Here is a 21,803-nt window from a genome sequence, read left to right on the forward strand (position 1 = left end):
TGCCACCAGATGCACCAAGTATTCTCCACTGCCGCTTCTTTCTTTCAGATTCAATTCTTTAATCAAGTCAGGTTCCAAATTATCAGTTCTATATTTTTACAAGCACCTTTAGACTGGTCAGTCTGGATCAAGGTTCCAGGCCCTCAAATTGTCCTGCATATTATGACTGAAACCCAGGTCAAATCTGTCAGAAATCTATTTCCTGTAAGAGCAAGAGAATTTTCCCACCCATCTCTCTCAATGGCTTCTATGATTCCTTTACCTTCTGTCCCTATGCTCCTCCCCCATGCCTTGCCTTAACACTATCTAGAGTACCATGATGGTACTCTCTGCCCAGATTCTTCAGGGATAAAAGACCATCTCATCTCATCTAAACCCAACCTCAGTGAAAATATCACTGCCCAACAGCCAGTAGCAAAATCCCTCCTCCTCTGGGGTTTCCAGAGTCTAAGGTAAGGTCTGCCTCCTTCTAGGGATGCCCTGTGGGCAGTAAATGGGCAATATAGTCTGCAAAGGCCTTTCTTCAATTTACGACAACACTAAAATACCATCCCACCCCCCAGAACTCTCCATAGCATCAGACAAAGCCTCAGTGTAAGTTGGAACCAGGTAGCTTTTCCCATTTTTCCCATGATCTAATTTTTCCTGCTGCTACATAGGACCATGTGATCTGAGAATCCCTAATGAAGCGATTCAGGACTCTTTATCCCAAAGTTGGGGGAAGCAACTAAGATAATCAATGGCAGAAGTGAGTGGCCGGAGGAGGAACAGAACAAGGGATTGGGGAATGGATCAATAGTCAGTCAGTCGGCAAGATAGCGGTAGGCATGCATTAGTGTGCACTACTGAGAGGTCCCTTGGGTAAACTAGCACTGATAGCTGGTGGAGGGCCTCACTGGCTGCTCTTAAAAGTTATGAGGAACAGAGTGGACACGGGGACTCTGGGACTGGATACCTATTTCAAATGACATTTATTTGTTGAGATAATAAAAGATTCAGAATGATTAGTCACTGATTTTATGCAAAAAGTGATGACCGTAAATAGGGTCTCTTTGGCAACAGTTTATTAACCCCTAATTTACTACACTCAAAAGGAGGTCTTGGTTGTATAAGAAATACATACTCAGAGAAATTTGCTTCCTCAGCCCTTGGAAGGATCTTATGCCTGTGTGAAGACCCTCATATGTCTCATAAACTGGGGAGGAGTCTGTGGGTCTATCCAGTGGAGAATCTTATACTATCAGATTCCACTAAATCAGGTAGACCTGTTTGTTGGTTTGTTTCCATCCCTGCTGTTAGGTGTCTGACTAGCTAGATAGTCCTGTGTCCATTTCCTATGGACTGAAACATTACCTCCTAGAGAGAAGAAAGTTTATGATGAAAGATTTATGGTTGTCAGTGGAGACAACCACCTATCTCCAACTGGGTGCTTGTCATGTCCTCCCTTCAAGAATGAAGTGGGCAAACGGAGAAACATTCTAATGCGAGCCACTATGTGCCTCACTCAGATTAACAATCTAAAACTGGTTAGAAAACTTTGAACAGATTGCCATGCAGATTGGACAATTTCAGCAGAACAAGTTTGAGCTCAGTAACAGCAGGATTCTAGCTAAGGGCTGTCACAGCTCTGAGAAGATGTCATCTGAGGGCAAGTCTGCAGAACACAGCAAGGGGGAAGGACAGGTCACTTGTCCTGGCCAGCTCTCAAAGGCCAGAAACAGCTGGAGAAGCGTGGAGTTGTGTGGTACTGAGGCAGGACAAATTTACGTGCAGGTATTGATCAAGTCCTGAAGTCTTGCAGGAAGTATTGATTAAGTCCTGAAGCCTGGCTCAATCAAACCCCTGACCGGGAGAAGACTCAGGTAGGGGAGCCTTGTCCATCTGTGGCAAGTCTTGAAAGCCATCTCCCTTCTCTTCCTCCTCTGTCGGCTTTCAGTGCTTCCTTCGCACTGAAGCATTAGATGTTCAAATTTATTCAGAACCAGGTGGGTGCTTATTGGTTGAGTTTGGGTGTGCAAATACGGTGGAAATAATGGGACCAACTAAGGAAGAGCTGTCAAAAAAGTTAGTCTATCCCAGGTACTACTGTGATCTTTGCAGGCTATTACCTGATGCTTCCTACATTCAAGGATCTGGTTGTCAATTTTGGACAGTGGGGCTTTCATTCAACAAGGAATATTTGTTCTTTTGGTTTGTTTGTTTGTTTGTTTTTGTTGTTCTCTGGCCTTGAGTTTGGAGCTGGAATTCTCTTCCTGTCTGAGCCCTGCCTCAAGTGGGCAGCAACATCAGGAAGGCAAGGGCTCATACCTCTATCAACAAAACTTGGAGTCTATAACATAGGACACCTGGGAAGCTCAGATAGATACAAAACCCATGAGGAACCTCTCCAAGATTATATCGACAGAAAACACTTTCTGGGGATTAGGAGATTCTTCAGTGGAGCTGTGTGAGCATTGGGCAGGCAGCTCCAAAAATACCACTTTCCCTACTCATCACCTATATTGAAGTGTGCTGTTCAGTGATGTAGTTACAAAAGAGTCTCCCATTCTCTTATAATAACTCCCTGTCCATGTCCCTGTACATAACCCAAAATAAACTCATCAGTTTACCAGGCTAGAAAGGAATAGAATAGTTTTTTTGGTGTGTAATTAGCACTCAGGGTGAGGTGAACAGACATTTGTTCATGTCTCTTGAGGAAAAGTCACATATCACAGGAGAATAGGAGGAGAACACAGAGAAAATGTGGTGACACCCAGGGAAAAAAGCACAGGAATGATGGGGTCCTGCTGGGTCAAAGAACAGGAGTTGAACATTAAGATAAAACCAGGCGATGGTGGGGCAAGCCTTTGACCCCAGCAAAGGCAGAGGCAGGTGGATCTCTGTGAGTTCAAGGCCAGCACGGTCTACAAGACCTAGTTCTAGGACAGGATTCAAAGCTACAGAGAAACCCTGCGTAGAAAAAAAAAAAGATAAAAAAGATAAGGGGTATATTTTTTAACAAAAAAGCAGTATCTTGGATTGGTTCTAGGGCAAATGCCCCAAGGATGGTGATAACCTGCTAGGATAATTCTAGGAGAGCTTGAAAGCTACAATCCAGATTAATGAAATAGAAATAGAGACTTCCATTCTGTGTAATGGTGTAATGCAGAAAAGAATCTGAAGACCCAGTGAATTAAGCATGCTAACATGGATCCAAAAACAAGGAAATAAATTTTAAAATTGAAGAAGCAAAACCATGATTAACAACAACAAAATTCAGCTGACTACGTTCTTAGGAAGGCCTCAGCAATGAGTCTGTGCTGTTGTAACTAGACGCCAGCAGACACAAGATTAGCAAAATTCCAAAAGAACACAACCCAGGCATTAATGCTTAGCTTGTAGATGTAATGTAAACATAGTTATTGCAAACGCATAGTAGAATCATAGTGGCTCTCAGGGTAATCCAATCCTAATCTGGGAGTGATTGAAAGAATCTGATGTTTCTGGAGGCAAATTGCTAGTGTTTCTAGATGGGCTACTATGACGAGTATTGCTAATAAAAATATCAGTGATGGTAAGACGTGGAAGGATAAAGCTGCAAGCCTTTCCCAGTTTCCAGGTCAGACTTGGAATGAATGCATTGGCTGAAGGAGCGGTGACTCCCTCTGAATTAAGATCCTACATTACCAGGGCGACTCTATGCGTTTATTCTCTCGCCTCTCCTTAACCTAAGAACATTGCACCACACATAGGTAAGCACACGTGCTTCAGAGAAAAGGGAGAACACTTGATGCTTTCGAGAATGTTTTTGTTTTCACCACTGGATTGTAATTGACACTAACTCCTAAAGACTGAATGAACCATCCTGGCCACCTATTAATATGGAATCTGTAGTAGCTACACTAATCAAAGCTGAAGACTAGTTTTTGGTGGCCCACTGCTTGGAGAGCCAGTCCTTGGAGAAACCTATTGATCCATTATCTCCTCTCCAAATATAAAATGATAAAGGAGACCCTTGGAGGTTTGAAGACACCTCGTATTGGTTCTTTGACCTCAGGTAAGTACTCTTATCATGGTGAGTGGCAAGCAGAAACTCTAAAACTGTCCCATCCCAGCAAAAAGAGAAGTGGAGGAGCCGGGGGTGAACAAAATGCTGAAATATTTTAAATCTCCTTGGCCCCTATGCAACCCTATGTGTTTCACATGTTGCCCCCTGCAAAGACAGCAGATGCTGGGAGATTGCAGTACAACACTAGAAGTGCTCACTGTCATAGTAGCAAGTACGATTTTTGCCGTACCTATCAGCAAGAGAACAAGGTGAAATCTACTTCCCTATGGGATGGATACCCATTTTGTTTATTCTGTTGCCGGTTGTCAGAATATAGCAGAGGAAACCTGGATTTTAGTAACATTCTGTATTACACAATAATATCTTATGACAGTGCTAGATGAGAAATATGGCTCAAATATGCATATACAGGAAATCTTGATAAGTACTTACACAATGTAGCTTAGAGTCTGACTGGTTGCGCTTATGAGGATTCCGGACAGCTTTGTTACTAGACAGAATGAAATAGATATACTTTCCCTCTCCCATCCGGTAAATTCTCTTGATACCACACATATGCATTCAATCCAAGACAGCCCTGCAGGGTGGCTGAAAGAAGATGGACTGACTGGGGAATCTCAGGATTTAAAGAATGATAAAGCTGTGGAGTTGCTGGGGTTTTGTTTGCTTGTCTACATTCTAGATTGAAATGTAGAAAAACCCACAGAAGCTCTGGGGGCTCACACAGTTCATCATTGGTCACATGACTGGGTTGCCTGCTGTGTTTGAGAAGCTGTAGCCAAGGAGCTGGTAAGGGAGATTAGGGGTGGGTTTAAGTAAGATTCAGAGGATAGCCTGAAGATCAACAAGCTTTAGTTATATCATTTATGATCAGATCTTATCATTATCTCCCAGGCAAACAATAGTCAACGGTAGTAGCTCAGTTGTTCATTAAGTAAACTTTCTAGAAGTACTTACACTCCTGAGTTGTTCACTCCGTAGCAAAAGTTCCTTTTCATTGACTGTGCAACCTAAGAATCAGCCAGCCAACTACAGAAACAAATCACTTGGAGTGACATTGATCAAAGTAGATTCTTCTTATTTAAAAAACTAAGATGAATTAGTATCATCTTATTAATAATTGTCATCAATTATTGTCACATTGAATTTGAATCAGTAAAAGTCTATACAGGGAAGCACACACATGCAATTTTATTAAGATTTTTATGTTTTATTGATCATTGCATTTCTTAAATGGCAGATAATTCAACTTGCAGGAAAATGACAACACTGTGAAACTGAGACGTGTTTAAATTAGAAATGTTGAATTCTGTGGAAAGTCAACGGAAAATTAAGCAAAACTCAGCACAGTTTCTGGCTTATGTAAGACACGAGTGTGGCGCACTGGCTACAAGAGAGACGACGAGACTTACAGTGGACTTCTGCTGCATCAGTCTCTCAAAGCTTCCTCATTTCTCATTCCAGGAGCACTGTGAGTACATTCTGTGTTCAGCTGGTGGGTGATTTGGAAGAGGCTAGGTGCTCCTGTAGACTGGGACTGAGAGCCATCCCCACCAATTCTGTTTGCTCAATGCTTCTTTCCAATTCTCCTAGAAGATCCCAAACCCCCAACAATAGTTTGTGACATGGGCCAGTGGTGAACTCCCAGAGGCTGGAACATTCTGAGTGCACAAGATCCCTTGCTACCCACGGACACAAGTGCAGAATTCAGCTTTTATGGCACATGACACCAGGATCACATATAATCCCAGAGTACCTTTACTGGTTCTATAACTTAATAGTATACCTATAAAATAATTACATTATACTTATAGCTTTTCTTCATTTATAAACAAGACAAAATTTAAATACAATTTGAGCCACTCGAAGGTAAACATTATACATACAATAACCCCAGAAGTAGCCTCAGACCACAGCATGTCATATTGCTTTCATGGGTACAACCATGATCAAAAAGAGTGCTAACATGTGTACTTTTGTGGGTTGCTAGCTCAACTCTTCCTCTACTTGTGTGGGTCCTGTTAATAAAATGATATGGGCTGGCTTTGCAGCTGGGTGTGAGACTCTTCTCTCCCTTCTTGTTCTACTTCATCATCCTCCATTAAGGAAACTCGGATGTCCTTCACAGCTTTCCTGCTGCATCTTCTGCTCTGGCTCTAGCTTGAGGTTTTCTACTCAAAGTGAAAACTGCAGCTCTGACCTTGGGCGCCCTCTTCTCTTTTTGCCTTCATCCCAGGGGTTCCAGCCCTCTACAATTTCTCCATTCTCATCTCTCTCTCCAGATTTCAGGCTATGCGCTCTCATTTCTGAAGTTAATATTCCCTTCAAAACCACACCGGCTGGGCTTAGGGTTTACTGGGTTGCAGAAGTAAATAAACTCAAAAACGTGCATTCTGACTCAGGTAAGAGAGTACCTGAAACACCCTACCCCACTCGCCCCAATCCTTTTCTCTGGGTGGCCAACTAGAGAGCCAGCATCATTATCGAGTGTCCAGAAGCCTGAATCTCAGAGCAGCTAACGGATGGTCTCTCTCACACACGAGGAAACCCACTCTTGTGCAAGAGCTTGCACTGAGAATTGGCCAACCAAAGGAGGTTAACGTATTCTGAGCCCCAGCAATGGCTTCTCCTTCACATTTGTCAGATTCCATACATGTCATTCACAGGGACAATTGCACAAAGAGATTGAACGTGAGTGTAATGTTGGAGGAAAATAGATTATTTCAATGTCCTCTCATCCAAGGCCACACTACAGAGACTTCCACAACTCATCACAAAGTCGAAGGGTGACCTAAGGTATTCTTAGGAGTCTAGTCTTTGGAAAGGAAGCTACATTACTACCCTCTATGTGTACTTTTTATGTCTGCCTGTGCCACAAAGTGTCTCAATCCCATATATCCTTAAATGAATTTTAATAGAAAATATTTTTTGCTTAGTGTTATGGCAGTGAAGACAGTACCAGGTCTCATTTCACGTGTGTGTCTCAAGCGTTACCACTTCCCAATGACTCGCCTGGATACACCATCTGTCCTAACCCAGTTTCTACACTATGCTGCAATGCTTTAGTGTCTCAGTGATGTCATACTCATGTATGTAAATGGTGACGTGTCCCTCCTCCCCGCTCAATCTGATAAAAGGTGTGTGGCAGTGAATTGCTGACCTGGCAGTATTTCTCGGTAAAATACCTTTTCTACAGCTCACTCCCTGTGCTACTGTCTATTCAAGAATGGTGCTGCAAAGCCAGAGTCCAAACATGTGAGTCGATACAGGGATAGGTCGATAATACTTTTAACAGCTTTTTACACAATAGATCAATTATAGAACTGACATTAACACAGAGACCTTTTGCGTGGGGAGAGGCTAATGGTAGAGGGAAGAGCATGTGCACCAGAGTTCATCTTGAGTCCACAGGTGAGGGCTAGAAGGAACAAGAAAAGAGGTGGTGGTGTCTAGAGGTGCAGAGGGTCTGGCCTGCTGAGCACAGTTCCTAGGGAAGTCATTTCCTGATCCACTAAGCTTGCCTTGTCCTTGTGGGTATCAGGTTTGTCTGGAGACCCCTTGAGGGTGAGCTTGTGGATGCTGCCCATATTGATTTCACAGCAACCTCAGAGCCCGGAAGCTCCCAGCTCAGAAGAGTGAATGCCCACACCACAGAGGTCTGGTGGCCAACGGAAGTGGAAGTTTGCGACAGAGTAGTGGTGCGTTCTTCACCAAGAGAGGGTAGAGCTGGAGTGTAGGATGTGGCCAGGGAAAGGCTGGCTTTTCCACATGGTGGAAACGTCAATCCCCGATTGACAGTGCATCGCCTAAAAAGTCCTGTCTAGTTTCTGAGAGTGTTTTCCAACATCTTCTGTGCCCGATCCACAGCCTGGATTTGGAGACACGAGTATAGCCCGGGGTGGATCTGGAACATATCGACTTGCGGTCCACATTTGTGACAAGGGCACTGTTAGCCCTAAGAGATGCATTTGCTGCTGACAGGGACACCGGGCATAGTGTGAGTGAGCTCGACAGAAGTGGCGGTGGCGCGACCCAGGGGCAAGGGCTCTCAGGGTGGAGCTGCATCTTGCCCTGGTGACTTCACTGCTTGTCAGAGTCACTCAGGTTCACGGACATACACCGGCAATGCTTCACCTTCTGGATTTTTTTGATTCGGAAAGGTGGGTCAAGCCCGGGGCATTCGAGCTCCACGATGACGGAGGTGACGCGCTGGGGCTTGCAGAAGGCGCAGGACTGGAAGGAGTCCTCCTCCTTCTTCACGTGCCGCGGGATGTAGAAGGAGTTGCACTGGCCATAGCAGAAGCGGTTGAGGATGGTGCGGCTGCGGCAGCCCTCCTCGCTCACGGTCTGCCGCAGTGGCTGCGTCTTGCACCAGTCACTCTTAAGGTACTTGCGCTCAGTGACCACGAGGGCCTCCTGGCTGGAGGCCAGCACCTCCTTGATCTGGTGATGCCATCTCTCCGAGTTGTTGCTGCTGCCATCCTTGTACGGTGAAGGGATGGCGCCCGCAGGCCGGTTCTTCCGGGCTTCAGCAACCTTTACCAGCACAGCCACGAGGAGCAAGGTCAGCGAGAGCTTCCAGAACATCCTGCCAAGAGAAAACAGTTGGTTGACAAGGGTTATCTAGAGACCATCCATCTTTTTCTCTCAGTGTTTACGGTTGGATACCCAGAGACATAGAAGTCTGACATGATTAAACAGTACCATGGGAGGCAGCTGTGACTCTCATACACAGTACCCAACAGCAAGCACGCGACAGCACTATTAGGAGAAGGCAGTATTGTGGTTTGAATGGGAAGCATCCTTCATAGCTCACGTTGTTTGAACACTTAGGTCCCAGCTGGTAAGACCTCGCTGGTGGAAGTGAGTCACTGAAGGACAGCTGGTGCTACTTCCTGGCTGCTCTTTCCTTCCTCACTGCTCAAGAACCCTCTTTATGTTCCTGATACCATACCTTCCCCATAGAGGCAGGCCCTATCCCTTCTTACACTGTAAGGCAAAACTAATCATTTCTCCCTTAACGGATGGCTAAGTCGGGTATTTTTGTGGCAGCAACAAGAAAAATATCAGGGATACAGTAGTAAGTTGAATGATTTCAGAAAAATTAGGGCCAGTAGTGTTGATGTAGCCCAAAGCCAAGGCGCAGTAGTAGCAATAACAGCACCCAGCATTGCCTCTACAGGTGTGCACAGTATGGGTTATTGCTGGCTTAACTGCTTGACATTTGAGCCTCTTCCCAGCTCATTTGAGTCCTGAAACAGCCTTAGACTCTACCTACTGTCGATCCCCTACTTTACAGGGAAACCAACTGAGGCCGTCAGAAGTTGAGTCCTTTGGTCCCAGAATGCATTTTTCAAATTCTAAGCTCATACAGGCATTTACTATAATTTATTGGTACTCAAGATATAGCCGGTTTTCTTTTTCCTTTTATATGTAAATGTAACTAGTAATCAGAGTTGCATTAAGTAGGTATGACTGCTTTTCCAATTTCATGGATGAGGAAATAGGCGGGAAATACCTATGCAACTTGCCAAAATCACAAAGCCTATATATGAAATAATTGAATCTAGGCATCCCAGCTCTGTACCCTTGGCTTCCATGAATGTAGCTATCTCTCTTTTATCAAGTTATGTTAAAATGCCTGTGCTAAATTCCCGTGTGTATCGTTGTTACTAGTCCAGGTCTAAGTGACAAGTGGCTTTGTACATCCTCCCAGAGATGATTCTTTCTGTCATCAAGTATTTCTGGAGACTGGATCCTAGCATAAACACTATCACAAGCTTTGTCAATACCAGTATTTTACTCTTACAGTTGTGTGGCCAAATATCCCCCAGGTTCCAGTGCCCCAGAGTTTGCATATGGAGGATCCTTTAAGAGGTAAAACCTGCTAGGAAGCCTTTACGTCATTGTGAATATACCCTTGAGAGACTGTGGGACCAGTACCTCTTCTCCTTTTTTCCTTTCTCCTTCTTCTTCTCCCCCTCTCTCTAATTAATTTTTTGACATCCTAACTGCAGTTTCCCCTCCTTCTTCTCTTCCCAGTACCCCCTCCCCTCTGCATCCCCCTATCCTACCCACTCCTTCTCCACATCTATTCAGAAAAGTGCAGGTCTCCCATGGATATTGACAAAACATGGCATATCAAGTTGTAGTAAGACTAAGCACCTGACCTTGTATTAAGGCTGGACAAGGCAGCCCAGTATGAGGAATGCGTTCCAAAAATCCAGCAAAAGTCAAAGACAGCCCCTGCTACCACTGTTAGGAGTTCCCAAGAAGACAAAGCTATACAACTGTCAGATATATGCAGAGGGGCTAGGTTGGTCCCGTGCAGGCTCCAGACGAGCATCTGAACCCCAGAGGACCCCTAGCCAGATCAGAGGCCATGCCCATACATAGCCAGAGCTTCAGTCCTAAACTTGTGCATCAACCCCTCTGTGGACCAGAGTCCATCCAGGACATCAGAAGTCCACCCCACCCCAACATGGACAGAGACCCTCTCTCTACTCAACCACAGGCCATGAGATCCAGAAGACCAGAGAGGAAACAGAAACTAAGGAGGAAAACACCCACCCAACAAAAACAAATCCAGAAACTGGCACCTAGACCTACAATTACTCCAAATCCAGAGGCCTAAACCTAAGTATAAAAACACAAACAACAACAGCCAGGGCAGTGTGTCCCCACCAGAACTCGGCCCTCCCACTACAACAAGCCACCTTCTCTCTTCTGTTTCTGGGCTGCAATGGAGTGAGCAGCATTCTCTGCCACAAACTCAACCCTCCCTGGATCTGGCACTTCTCATGGATCTGTGTACGAACTAAAACCTTTAAAACTATGAGCTTTCATCTTTTTCAGTTATCTCACATGCTTTGGTTTCAGTAAAGGAAAACTGGCTAATGAGGAAATCCATGGCCACAGGGGATGTGACGGTATAAAGAACATGTATCTCTTGTGCTAGGTCATTTGAAGTCTGGAAAGGATGAGCTGAGGAGATGGAACAGTAAGGAAGGTGCTCCCTGTGAAAGCATGAAGACCTAAGGCTAGATTCCCCAGAAGTCCTGTGAAGAAAAGCCTGGCGTGGAAACACACCTGTGATTCCAGGTTGGGAGGCAGAGAGAGAGAGGGAGAGAGAGAGAGAGAGAGAGAGAGAGAGAGAGAGAGAGAGAGAGAGAGAGAGAGAGAGAGAGAGAGAGCAGGAACCAGGGCTTACTGTCTAGCCAGTCTAGCTAATCACTGAGTTCCAGGTTCAGAGAGATCCATTGTCCTGGTGGTGGCGTTACCAAAAACACTGACTAACGTTAGAGAATGCAGGTGACATTGACCAACAGGAAGAAACACTGAAGAACTGGGAGGGGGGAAGGGATTTGCTTTTTCTGGTTATAAAAACATTCGTACAGCACAATTTTCAACTTCTAAGTCCAAGCTTCTTTTAAGGGCTCTTCTCACGCCTCTTTGGTTCCACACATGACGTGTCATATGAAAATGGCCACACTTCCAGCAGACCCATGGCAAGAGTTGAGACTTGGATCCGCTCAGCTATTGTATCTGTGGAGTGATTTGCGATCTCAATGGCCTCTTAAAAGGCGAGTCTTTTGGTTCTACTTTAATAATTTCCAAAATTATTAACATTCTAAGTAAAGTAAAACCAAAAGTTTTCAAGTCTCAGCCAGGAAAGATTTATGACCAGCCTAGTCCTCCTCTGCTAGCTCCAACAACAGCTTATGGTGGACTCTTGGTAGGCTCAAACTACACGCTCTCTCCTTCAACAGCTTCTTACTGTTGTCAGGGAGAAGAGAGCTGAAACATGCTCAGATCAATCTGGGGCAGAAACTCTTCGTGTGAACAATATTCGATGTGGTGATTAGTAACAGGCGCTCTTTGAACACTTTAAAAGGGCATGCAAACATCTGGCATCCATCCCTGGAAGCTGTGTCTCCCAAGAACTAAGGAAGTAAAGCGAACTTCCAATTTTGAGGAAAGGCAAAGATACTGATGAAATCTACCCAACTGGGGCCAAGTCTGGCTCTCCTCTCCAGCCCAGCTCCCCACCCCCTGCTATATACCTCATTTCTCCTTTATATGTAGCGAAAAGAATCTGGCCAAGGACCTGGCATCTCAGTGCCAGAACAGGTAAGCCAGTTGCATACCCGTTTGGCTACAAAGATGACTAGGAGTTATCCTTATTACTTTAGGGGCAGTTGAGCCAGCTGCTGCTAATGACAACTACTCCGCCGGCCCTGGTGACCCTGTAAGGGTCACAGTCGGAGAGAAGGTACACATCTCTATCCTCAGTTTATCATCCCACACATGTCAGGGTGCCAACCAGGACCTACATTTAGCACTTCAGGGCTGCCTGGACCCCTTTTCTACTCAGAGAGATGGCTGGCATACAACCACCTCTAGAGAATGCTGCTGCCACCGAGCGAAAATACTTCATTGAACTCTCACATCTTGTGTTTGGCTTGTATCAGAAGAAACTCATAAATAACTCCTGTTGGTTTTATTAACCATCTTTCTGGCCTGACAATGTTGTCAATTTGCAAAGTGTGCCAGGACTATAAATGCTAATGGCCTGAGCAGACTAGGTTGGCCAAAGTAGATTGTATAAAAGGAGAGCTGGTTGTGGAAGTATTTCCCCTAAGTGAACGCCCTTGGGCCTGACCTTTGAAGCCAGAGCAGCCTACCACCTAGGCAGCCAAAATAACAAGTCCTTTCTATCAGTTCTTCGGAGAAAGGTACAGCAGTGCCAAGTCACCAGGGACATGGGATGGATGACAGACAAAGATGCAGTGACACTGGGGACCTCATCCTCAGAGTGACCTTGCTGGAGTTTAGACATCAGGGCAAGATGGAGATGGGCTGTGTAGGTATCGAGAATAGAAGTGGGGCAGAACATTTCCCACATCCTAAGAATTCCAGAACACCAGGGAAGGATGAAGGAAAGCATCTGAGATAGACTTCTCCTCTACCCAATGAGGTAGACCCTAACCAAGCAAAACAATGGAAACCCAAACCCCCAGCCATGTTAATCACCAGGGACTGTTGTTTATAGGTTTTCTACAGCCACAGGCTCACCAAACAAAGGTACTTCATCTGTAATTTTGAGTCTTTTACCGGGAAGGTAATATTTAGTTCCTTGTCTAACTCTCTAGAGACACATTCGGATTTCCTTGGCTCTCCAAGATTACCCTTTGCTTGGGGTTGCTTGTTGCCGAAACATCCAATCTCCCCCTTGCAACTATAAACTGAGGCAAACTATGACCCCTGGGGCCAAACCAAACCTGATGCTCAGTTGTGTAAATAAGCTTGTGTTGGAATGTGGCCACACCCGCTCATTTATCTTTGACTTTGGCTGCATTAGTACCATAAGGGCAGAATGAGTAGGGGAGCCAGTGACCATGATGCCCACAAAGTCAAAGAATATTCATTATGTGGCCTCTTACAGAAAAGATTAGCCAACATCTGCCTCAAACCCCACCTATCCAATTTAGTTGTTGCCTTCTTCGTGTTAGGTTTTTTTTGCCACACAAAGTGCCTTTCTTTCAAAATTTCTAACTGTTCACTGTTTCATGGAGTGAGAGAGAAAATACCATAAATCCTATGGGCTAATCACCAAGATGAAAACAATCTTTACATTTCTCATCTTTATTGTACAGTCTCAATTTAAAAAATATGAATATATAGAGAGACGACCTACAGGTCCCTCCTGTAGCTCCTTCTGAATGTCCTCACTGAGATGACCAGCATCCTGCTCTCTGTACACATTGTACCATTCACTGCTTATGTTTTAGGTTATGATTTATGCATGAGTGTTTTTTGAGAGGGTGTTATAATTCTTCACGTAAATAACATCACCCTCAACTTTCCATTTCGGAATTGCATGCTTGAGATTCTACACCTGTGGGTACTTGCAGACATCTGTTCGCCCCTCTGCTGACTATTAAAATGAATCCTATCCATTCATCTTAGTAAGAGACTGCAGGGCACTTCTGCTTGTCCTCTGTAGCCAACAGCGTTACACCGGACACTTCTAATATCTGTTTATTTATGTCTGCCGGTTTCAGATTTTTACAGGAGACATGGGGCAAATGCTGGGTCACAGGCTACGCTCAGCTTGAACTGGAATAGCTTCCACAGGTTGCTTTCCAAGTGCTGATGCCAGCATTCTTTCCCTGGGGTAAAATGTAGGTCCCTGTTGCTACATATGCTTGCAAACACTTGGTGTGACCACACATAACTTTTGCCTATCTGAAAAAGAAACATGTGAAAAGACATCTTATTATTAATTTGCGTGTCTCTGATGATAAGGTCGCACTGAGTTCAAATGCAGGGGTGCTCTGACTACAAAGGAGTAGTTGCCGTTCATTCGAAGCCAGAGAAGTTGAAATATTGTGAGAGGCAAATTCAGAAGTCCTAACTTCAAATCTCTGAAGTGTCCTGAAAAGACTGGGAAGTGGCTAGCAATTTCAAAGTAGAAATATTAAGGCATCCCACATGATACAGGAGTTTGAAATCCAATCAGATTAATTTACTTTTCCAAGGGACATTGTTTGGGCCGAACTGACCACCCTCTCATCCCAGGGACAATTCCATTTCATCGGGAAAAAAATTATATCATGTTTTAAGAAGATTTTTCAACCAAAGAAAATACGATTTTGGGTTAGGTGTTTTGATTTATGAATAGCAAAGGCATCAGAGTAATCAAAGCTCTTAGTCTGAGGAAAGTACTGGGGTACATTCAGGATAGGCAATCCAATCCCAAGGCAATATGGCAGCAGGCTGTAATCTTCCATAAGGGAATGGATGAGGGAGCTCTGTGGCACTGGGACGTATATGGGCAGGAGTGGCTTCTGTTTAGGACCCATGCATCAGAATGGGAAGATAGTCAATTTCTGGGAATTGAGCTACCAGTATAGGACCCAGCATGGTCCACTGCTGGCTTCTTCCAGATTTCCTTAGATACAATTGTGTTATCACCCACTAGACCATGTTACTGTGAAGAGGAGAGTGGGCTGTCATCAAGCCACTATCCACAAAGTCTCCACAAGTTTTGCTTGAAAGGAAGAGTACTGCCTTCCATGAAGGGTTTTGTAGCCAGCGCCATTGTTCTCCCAGCTATCAGACGGTCCATTACTTCTTTTCAGATAAGGAGTTGAAGCTAATGCCCAAGAAGCTGGCCATGGCGTACTGACTGCACTCGGCAGAGTCTTTCCCATTCTGCCAGGATAGTACTGTGTTCCCAGATCACTTTTCCCTGGTCACATAGGAGAGATTTTTCCAGTGTACCCATCCATAAAAGTCAGAGAGTACTGCTCAAGATACTTTGAGCCAAGCACAGCTTTCCTGCTCAGTCTTACTTCCAGCTGCTTGATTTTGCTACATCACAGTTTTTAGGAATGACAGCAACTCATGGTTACATTTGATAAAGCCAAATCCCATTGCCCCTTCCTCTGGGTTTCATCAGCGTATGCATCTACTTTCTCTTGGCATTTTTCTGTTTTTTTTTCCCCCATTTCTTTCTATGCTTTCCTCAACAGACTGAAATTCCTCCATAAGGACTTATTTTCATAATCTCATCTTATTCTTCATCCATGATTTTGACTTCAGTCATTAGCCCTCTGCTCATGACTCTTAGGTACTATGCCCAACTGCTCACCAAACATTCCCCATGTTTTCTCCAGTCCTAGGTTCCATACGTCCTGTGGCTCTTCAATCATTTCCCATGCATCTGCTGCTCTCCTGATGGTTCAGATCTCAGGGACCAACTTAGCATTTTCCTTTACACCGGAAGCTGAGACTGTCATTTGCTACTTCATGTATAGCCCTATTCCCCCTCACTAGAAGAACCACATTCAGGCATTGGATTCTAAGTTCACCATGGACCTAACACATACCATGTTGTGGAAAGTTGGTCCAAGCCAATGAATTTGCCCCGTCTCCTTTCAATTAATTGGTTTTGACATGGGTAGTTGTATACCTCTGGGATTTTTGTTCCCTGATGGAAATAGACCTGCCAGGAGAAATTACTAGTGCTGATTTTTTTTTAATGCAAGAATTCGATGCCTGCCCTAGTATTAACTGTCAACTTGATCCAACATAGACTCAGTTGAAAAGAAGATCCTAATTGACTAATATTTATCAGATTGGCCTGTGGGCATGTCTGTGAGACGTTGTCTCGATTGCTAATTGGTATAAGAGGGTACCATTCCCTGTGTACAGACATGGACTGGGACTAAATGTCAAACCCTTTCCTCCCCTTCATTGCTTTGGTACAGTCACTTGTCATAGCAGCAGAATGCAAGCAGAACAACGTCCCAGGCTGTGGAATCCCTGCCGAGGGTGTACGTATAAGACAGTATAGACTTTTACGTTACAGAACTCAACGGTGGTATTTCTGGTTGTGTTGATAGGCTCATGAATCCTGCTGGCTTCTGTGCTTGATAATTCCAAGATCAAACTTCAACTTCTAAACCACATGGGCTTGCTCAAAATGTGAACCCCTCTTCTCCCACATGAAATCCATTGGCAACACCTTTCACCTCTATCTTTTTGATCCAGGTTCTTATCTCCTGACCTTGGACCTAGTCTCCCCACTGGCCTCCCTACTTCCCATTCTCAGACTGAGCTTTCAGATACCTATCAGAACAAAAATTCTAACATTTTGAAAGTTTCCCATCGCAAATTCAACTTCTTCAGCAGCTGGCATAGGCCTTCAGAGACCTTTGTCTTTTTCATTTGCATCCCATAGCGTCTCTTTCCCATCTGCTTTATATGTGAAACTCACAAATCTGCATGTTCAACCCTATGCAGGGGAGCTTTCAACTTCTAAACATCTCTAAAGCTATTGCTCTTTACTATTTTTATGCCTGACGTATTTTCTAGGATCACTGTTAATCACTGCTGTTATTTAAATATTATTTCCATTGGGAAATCATTTGTGTTTCTTAAATCATCTTTGTTTCCAACGTTCTTTTTTATATAATTGCTTAGTTACAGCTAATAGGCCCAGCATAGTCACTATATGAAAAATTTCTCCTCTATTTGAAAGAAAATAATTGAAAAACAAGGGTATTTAATCTTTGTTTCCACCGTCATTTATGATGGCTATAGAGAAATGTTTGAAACATTTATGTCTGATGAAAGGCTGCCTGAGTGAATGGCCTTTACTTCTATTTTATCAATGTAGTTTGTTTATTGGTTTTGGAGACAGGGTCTCATGTACCTCACTCAGACTGGCCTCAGGTACTGCTATGCCATTCAGTTTAGCCCAACACTTCTGATCCTCTTGCCTTCCAAGTACAAAGATTACAGGCATGTGGACCACACCCAGGGAGATGTGGCTTTTTAACATTATTTAAAAACCATAAGCAGGTGATGGAGGTTGGGTTGAGTTTTCAGTAGAAACGGTACTTGTTATACAGTCTTCCGCAAGTACATCAGAACATATCTGGCCCCTAAACATAGAACAAACACTTGAAAATCCCTTCAAGCAGTTGCCAGAGTTTCAGTACACATTGTTTTGCAGCTTCTTCTTTCCTTCCATTTTAGGCTGCCATCCTTTCCTCCTTGTTCCTTAGACCTCTGACCTCAGCAATCTTTCCTCTAGGAGTTACAGCAGCTCTGCTTGCCACCCCATCTTTGAATGGGCATATGGTAAGGATGGTGTCTATTCACAGCAAAGTAAAGAGCAATCACTCTGCAAATCCTCAAGCTCCACTTGTTGGGTTTTTTTTCCTAATAGATTGGATAAGCAAACGTGCCTAGTTTGAAACAAGCAGGTTCTGCTTCCCGCCCACTTGAGCGTTCCCTTCTGTCTGCTGACACCCGAAAGGGATGGCTCCCATCCTGCCCCACTCTTATTGCTTGGTCTCCTTTTACTTTCAAGAAATAAGCAGCATTCATCCACAAAGCACTCACGGCAAAATCATCTCCTCACATGAGGTGCCTCTGGTCACTAAAATATATAATTCTAGGCTTAATAACTAAGTTCATAGCTTATTTAAGGTAGTTGATCAACTACTGTTGTTCACTAAAATGATTAATCTACAGGAACATTTAATATTTGATGCTTTATGGCCACTGAACAAAAGGCAAAATTACATGTTTACTTTTTTTCACTGAAAAGAATGGCAGAATTAAAAATAAAAGACTTACAAGTATAAAAGCTACCAGGAAAGCTAGAGTGAAATATGAACTCAAAGAGAAAAAGATTATATAACATTTTCTTTAAAGGAATATTTTACATGTACTGTAAAAACATGTAATAATACACATGAAATACCTACAGTATTTAGAGTCTCTAGAGATGTTAAGAAGAAGGATTTTAGTCACAACATTCAATTTGAGAAATTCTTTAAATGACACCGCAAGTTTGAGATGTCATCTAAAAAGCCACAGGTTTTATTTAGAAGTAATGATGTTGGAGCCATACAATAATGCACGCAGACCTCTATTATTCCATTGCAAAGTATGAATAGTACCATAACAGAGCTGGGCAAGAACAATAAGTCACCCTCCATTTCTTTGGTTCATAAAAATTTTATATCCACGTATAAATGTTAGGAGCGAGCTCAAGCTCCATTCCTCTCTGATTCATTCACTCACGTCTCTCAAATTCTGCAACCTCTCTTCCCTGACATTTTTTTTTCAAAATACTTAGTTGGCTAATGGGTCTGAAGAAAACTGGAAAACCCTGTATTAAGTAATCTAATTGAAACAAGAAGTCTGGTTTGGTTGGTGTTACTTCTTGGGCACTCTGCCTCCTTCCAGTTAGCTGCTATTGACAACTGATGCTGAATTCAGACAAATTGGAGGGCAAATCCAAGGCTCTGGACCAAAGAAAACAAACATAATCAGAGACAACCAGAAGACTTGAAACATGCCAGTGGAGATGGAGCTATGGAAAAACTGAAGAAAAAATTGTTGAAAACACATTTAAAAATGAATACCAAGAGTAAAATCACTCTCTGCTTCCATGCCCTCAACAGGTGGCACCTTTGCTAGAGCTGCACACTTTAATTGACCCACTTGTTCATCCTTCATGCACTGGGAACCTCCATAAGCACTGACACATGAAGGAAATTAATAGCATCCTAGATCAAGAAAATGGTTATGGTGATCTTGGAAATAGGAGATGATGTGATTGGGTTTTTGAGGGAGCCGTGAAATCAGAACTGCTGGCCTGAATCAAGAGCCCAGGGGGAGAGAAAGAAAAGGAAAATTTTAGAAAGTTGTGTTTTAATAGATCCAAGAATAAAATAAGGAAAGAAAATCTAGGTGGTTTGCACCAATTAATTGGATGTCGTGGGGTGGAGCTGAATATTTACTGTAAGAGATCAGAAGAATTGTTCCATGAGGAAAGGAAGTTCCTTTCCTTATGCATGAAGAAAGTTCCAGGCTGAGATGAGCTGTAGGAAGTGGAGCTGTAGTTTCGCTGTGTAGGGGTGGGAAGGATGGTTTGCCTGTAAGCAGAAGAAATCTAGGATGAGGATGTGGGTGGAACCCTGGGACAAACAGCTGTTGTGGGGTATTTGTACACTGTGTGGAGTTGTACCATTGTGATTGGTGTAATAAAAAGCTGATGGCCAATAGCTGGGCAGGAGATACAGGCAGGATTTCTGGGGAGAGAAAGGAGGAGGAGGAGGAGGAGGAGGAGGAGAAGGAGGAGGAGGAGGAGGAGGAGGAGGAAGAGAAGGAAAAGGAGGAGGAGGAGGAGGAGGAGGAGGAGGAGGAAGAGGAGGAAAAGGAGGAGGAGGAGGAGGAAGAGGAGGAAGAGGAGGAGGAGGAACCTGTACGTAGGGGGGAAGCCAGGAGACACAGAGAGAAAACAGGATGGAAGAGAGATAACGCCATGTAATAGAGCATAGATTGATATAAATGGGTTAAAATAATAGTTAGGAGCAAGCCTAAGCTCTAGGCTGAGCTTTCATAATTAATAAATCTCTGTGTCATTATTTGTGAGCTGGCGACCTAAAGAAAAATCCGACTACAAACAGCCCATCGATTGCTGTGTAGAAAGGAAACCCAGCAGGGCGCCCTTGCAAAAGCAGGAAGAACAAAGGCTGTCAAAAGTTACAAGAGGACTGTCTCGAAAAAGAAAAAAACATGTTACATGGGGCAACATCTGAAAGTTTCCTGTCACTGGTGAGCCCAGGAAGCTCCAATGGACAATTCCAATCCCATGGTCACACAGATGGCCCTGGTTAAACGCGATGAGTCTCAAAACAAACTAGAGAAGTGATTGTGGGAGAGAGGTATCTAGGCAGGTATGGAGTATGACAGGGGCGGGAGGGAGACTACAGATGAGGTGAGAGCAATTTAGAATGCATTATACGTTAGTTCACACGTCATGCTCCTCACCCATCTAAAGCACATCACCTCCAACCCTGGGCAATCAGTTGTCCACTTTCTGTCTCTCTGTACTTCACAGTTCTGGACACACACAACTATTAGTTCTCAGCTCTGGAGAGATGTCACAGTGAGCGGAGCGATTGCTGCTCAACCAAGAGGACAGAAGTCCAGCTGCTGGCACCCATGTACGAAGCTGGGCATAGCGGCACACACTTTTCTAAAAGTCCCTGTGCTGGGAAGGCAGAGGCAAGTGGATCCCTGGGGGCTTTCTGGTCTGTCAATCAAACCAAACAGGTGAGCTCCATTAAGATGCTCCTGTGTCAATGAAGTAAAGAGTTCCTGAGACATGACATGCAATGCTGATTTCTGCCTTCCATGTGCACACGCGCCCACACTTACACACAAGTTCATTCACACATGAGAACATGAACACATTCCCGCACACAAACACACATTCTTCTCATTGTTATTTTTTTCCATTTTGTAGACTCTTGAACCATAATGAAAAAAAAATTTAGCCTGAGTCACCTTGAAACAATAGACAAAAGGAAACAAATGTCAAGCTGGTTCATGGCCTTAACTGAAGTTTGATCTGTGTTTTCTGAGATTTCCTTTGTCTCCTCCGTGATCAACCTTTTCCCAGCATATCTGCCTTCCTGGTTCTCTCTGGTGGAAAAGTCCATGAGAGTAGAGACCACGTCTACCATATCCCTCACCACATAAAAGATGGGCAGTGACTACGAACTGAACAAATGAAGAGAGATCAATAGTTTTTGAGAAAGTACAGATGTTGCGTTTGCTAGGATTCAAACATCCAGACTATAAGTGATATTTGAGAAGGGAAAAAAATCTGGGAGGTTAAAGGCATCATTCCTTTGCTTTTTATTTGGGAAATAAAGCAAATTTAAGTGTAGCATTCATGCAGCGAATATTTACTGGGTGCACATGTGCGCATGATGTTTGCTGTCCATTCCGCACTTTATAACTCTCTGTTTAGATCTTTGCTCAGATCAGACTAATTTTAAATAACGTAAACAAAATGGACTTCCACTGAACTTTTGAAGTATTTGCAGAGAATGTTTCTTGTTAACATCAAACGAAACCACTTCTACCTTAAGCCAAGCTTATCAAATATTTTCTAACAATATTGTTTCCAAACAAATAGTGGCACGTCTTTCTCAAGAGAAAAATCTCATAGTATTTCTTATTCGTATGCAATACAAATTCAATGAAGACTTTTGTGTTCCTTAAATGCGGCTATGAACCGGATGCACCTGAGAACTTGCTAGACATGCCGATCCAGAGCGCACACACCGGGTGGAATGCTGAGCTCATCATCCGAATTAGAACCTGAGAACTAGCATTTTTAATGTGCTCCTGTCCTCTAAATCATAGTCAAGAGTAT

At 43.7% G+C, this 21,803-nt stretch overlaps 1 protein-coding gene across 1 annotated transcript in view; it reads right to left on the reverse strand.

The window, feature by feature from the left end:
- Positions 1-5,237: 5,237 nt before the first annotated feature.
- Positions 5,238-21,803, reverse strand: part of Grem2 (gremlin 2, DAN family BMP antagonist) — a 104,953-nt gene continuing 88,387 nt past the window's right edge. Inside the window, exon 2 of the mRNA XM_075989207.1 lies at positions 5,238-8,636. Within this exon, the coding sequence (XP_075845322.1) occupies positions 8,129-8,635 (507 nt within the window). The 5' untranslated portion in view covers position 8,636 and the 3' untranslated portion in view covers positions 5,238-8,128. The remainder of the gene's footprint in view (positions 8,637-21,803) is intronic.

This window comes from Microtus pennsylvanicus, chromosome 10, assembly GCF_037038515.1.
Source record: "Microtus pennsylvanicus isolate mMicPen1 chromosome 10, mMicPen1.hap1, whole genome shotgun sequence".
NCBI lineage: Eukaryota > Metazoa > Chordata > Mammalia > Rodentia > Cricetidae > Microtus > Microtus pennsylvanicus.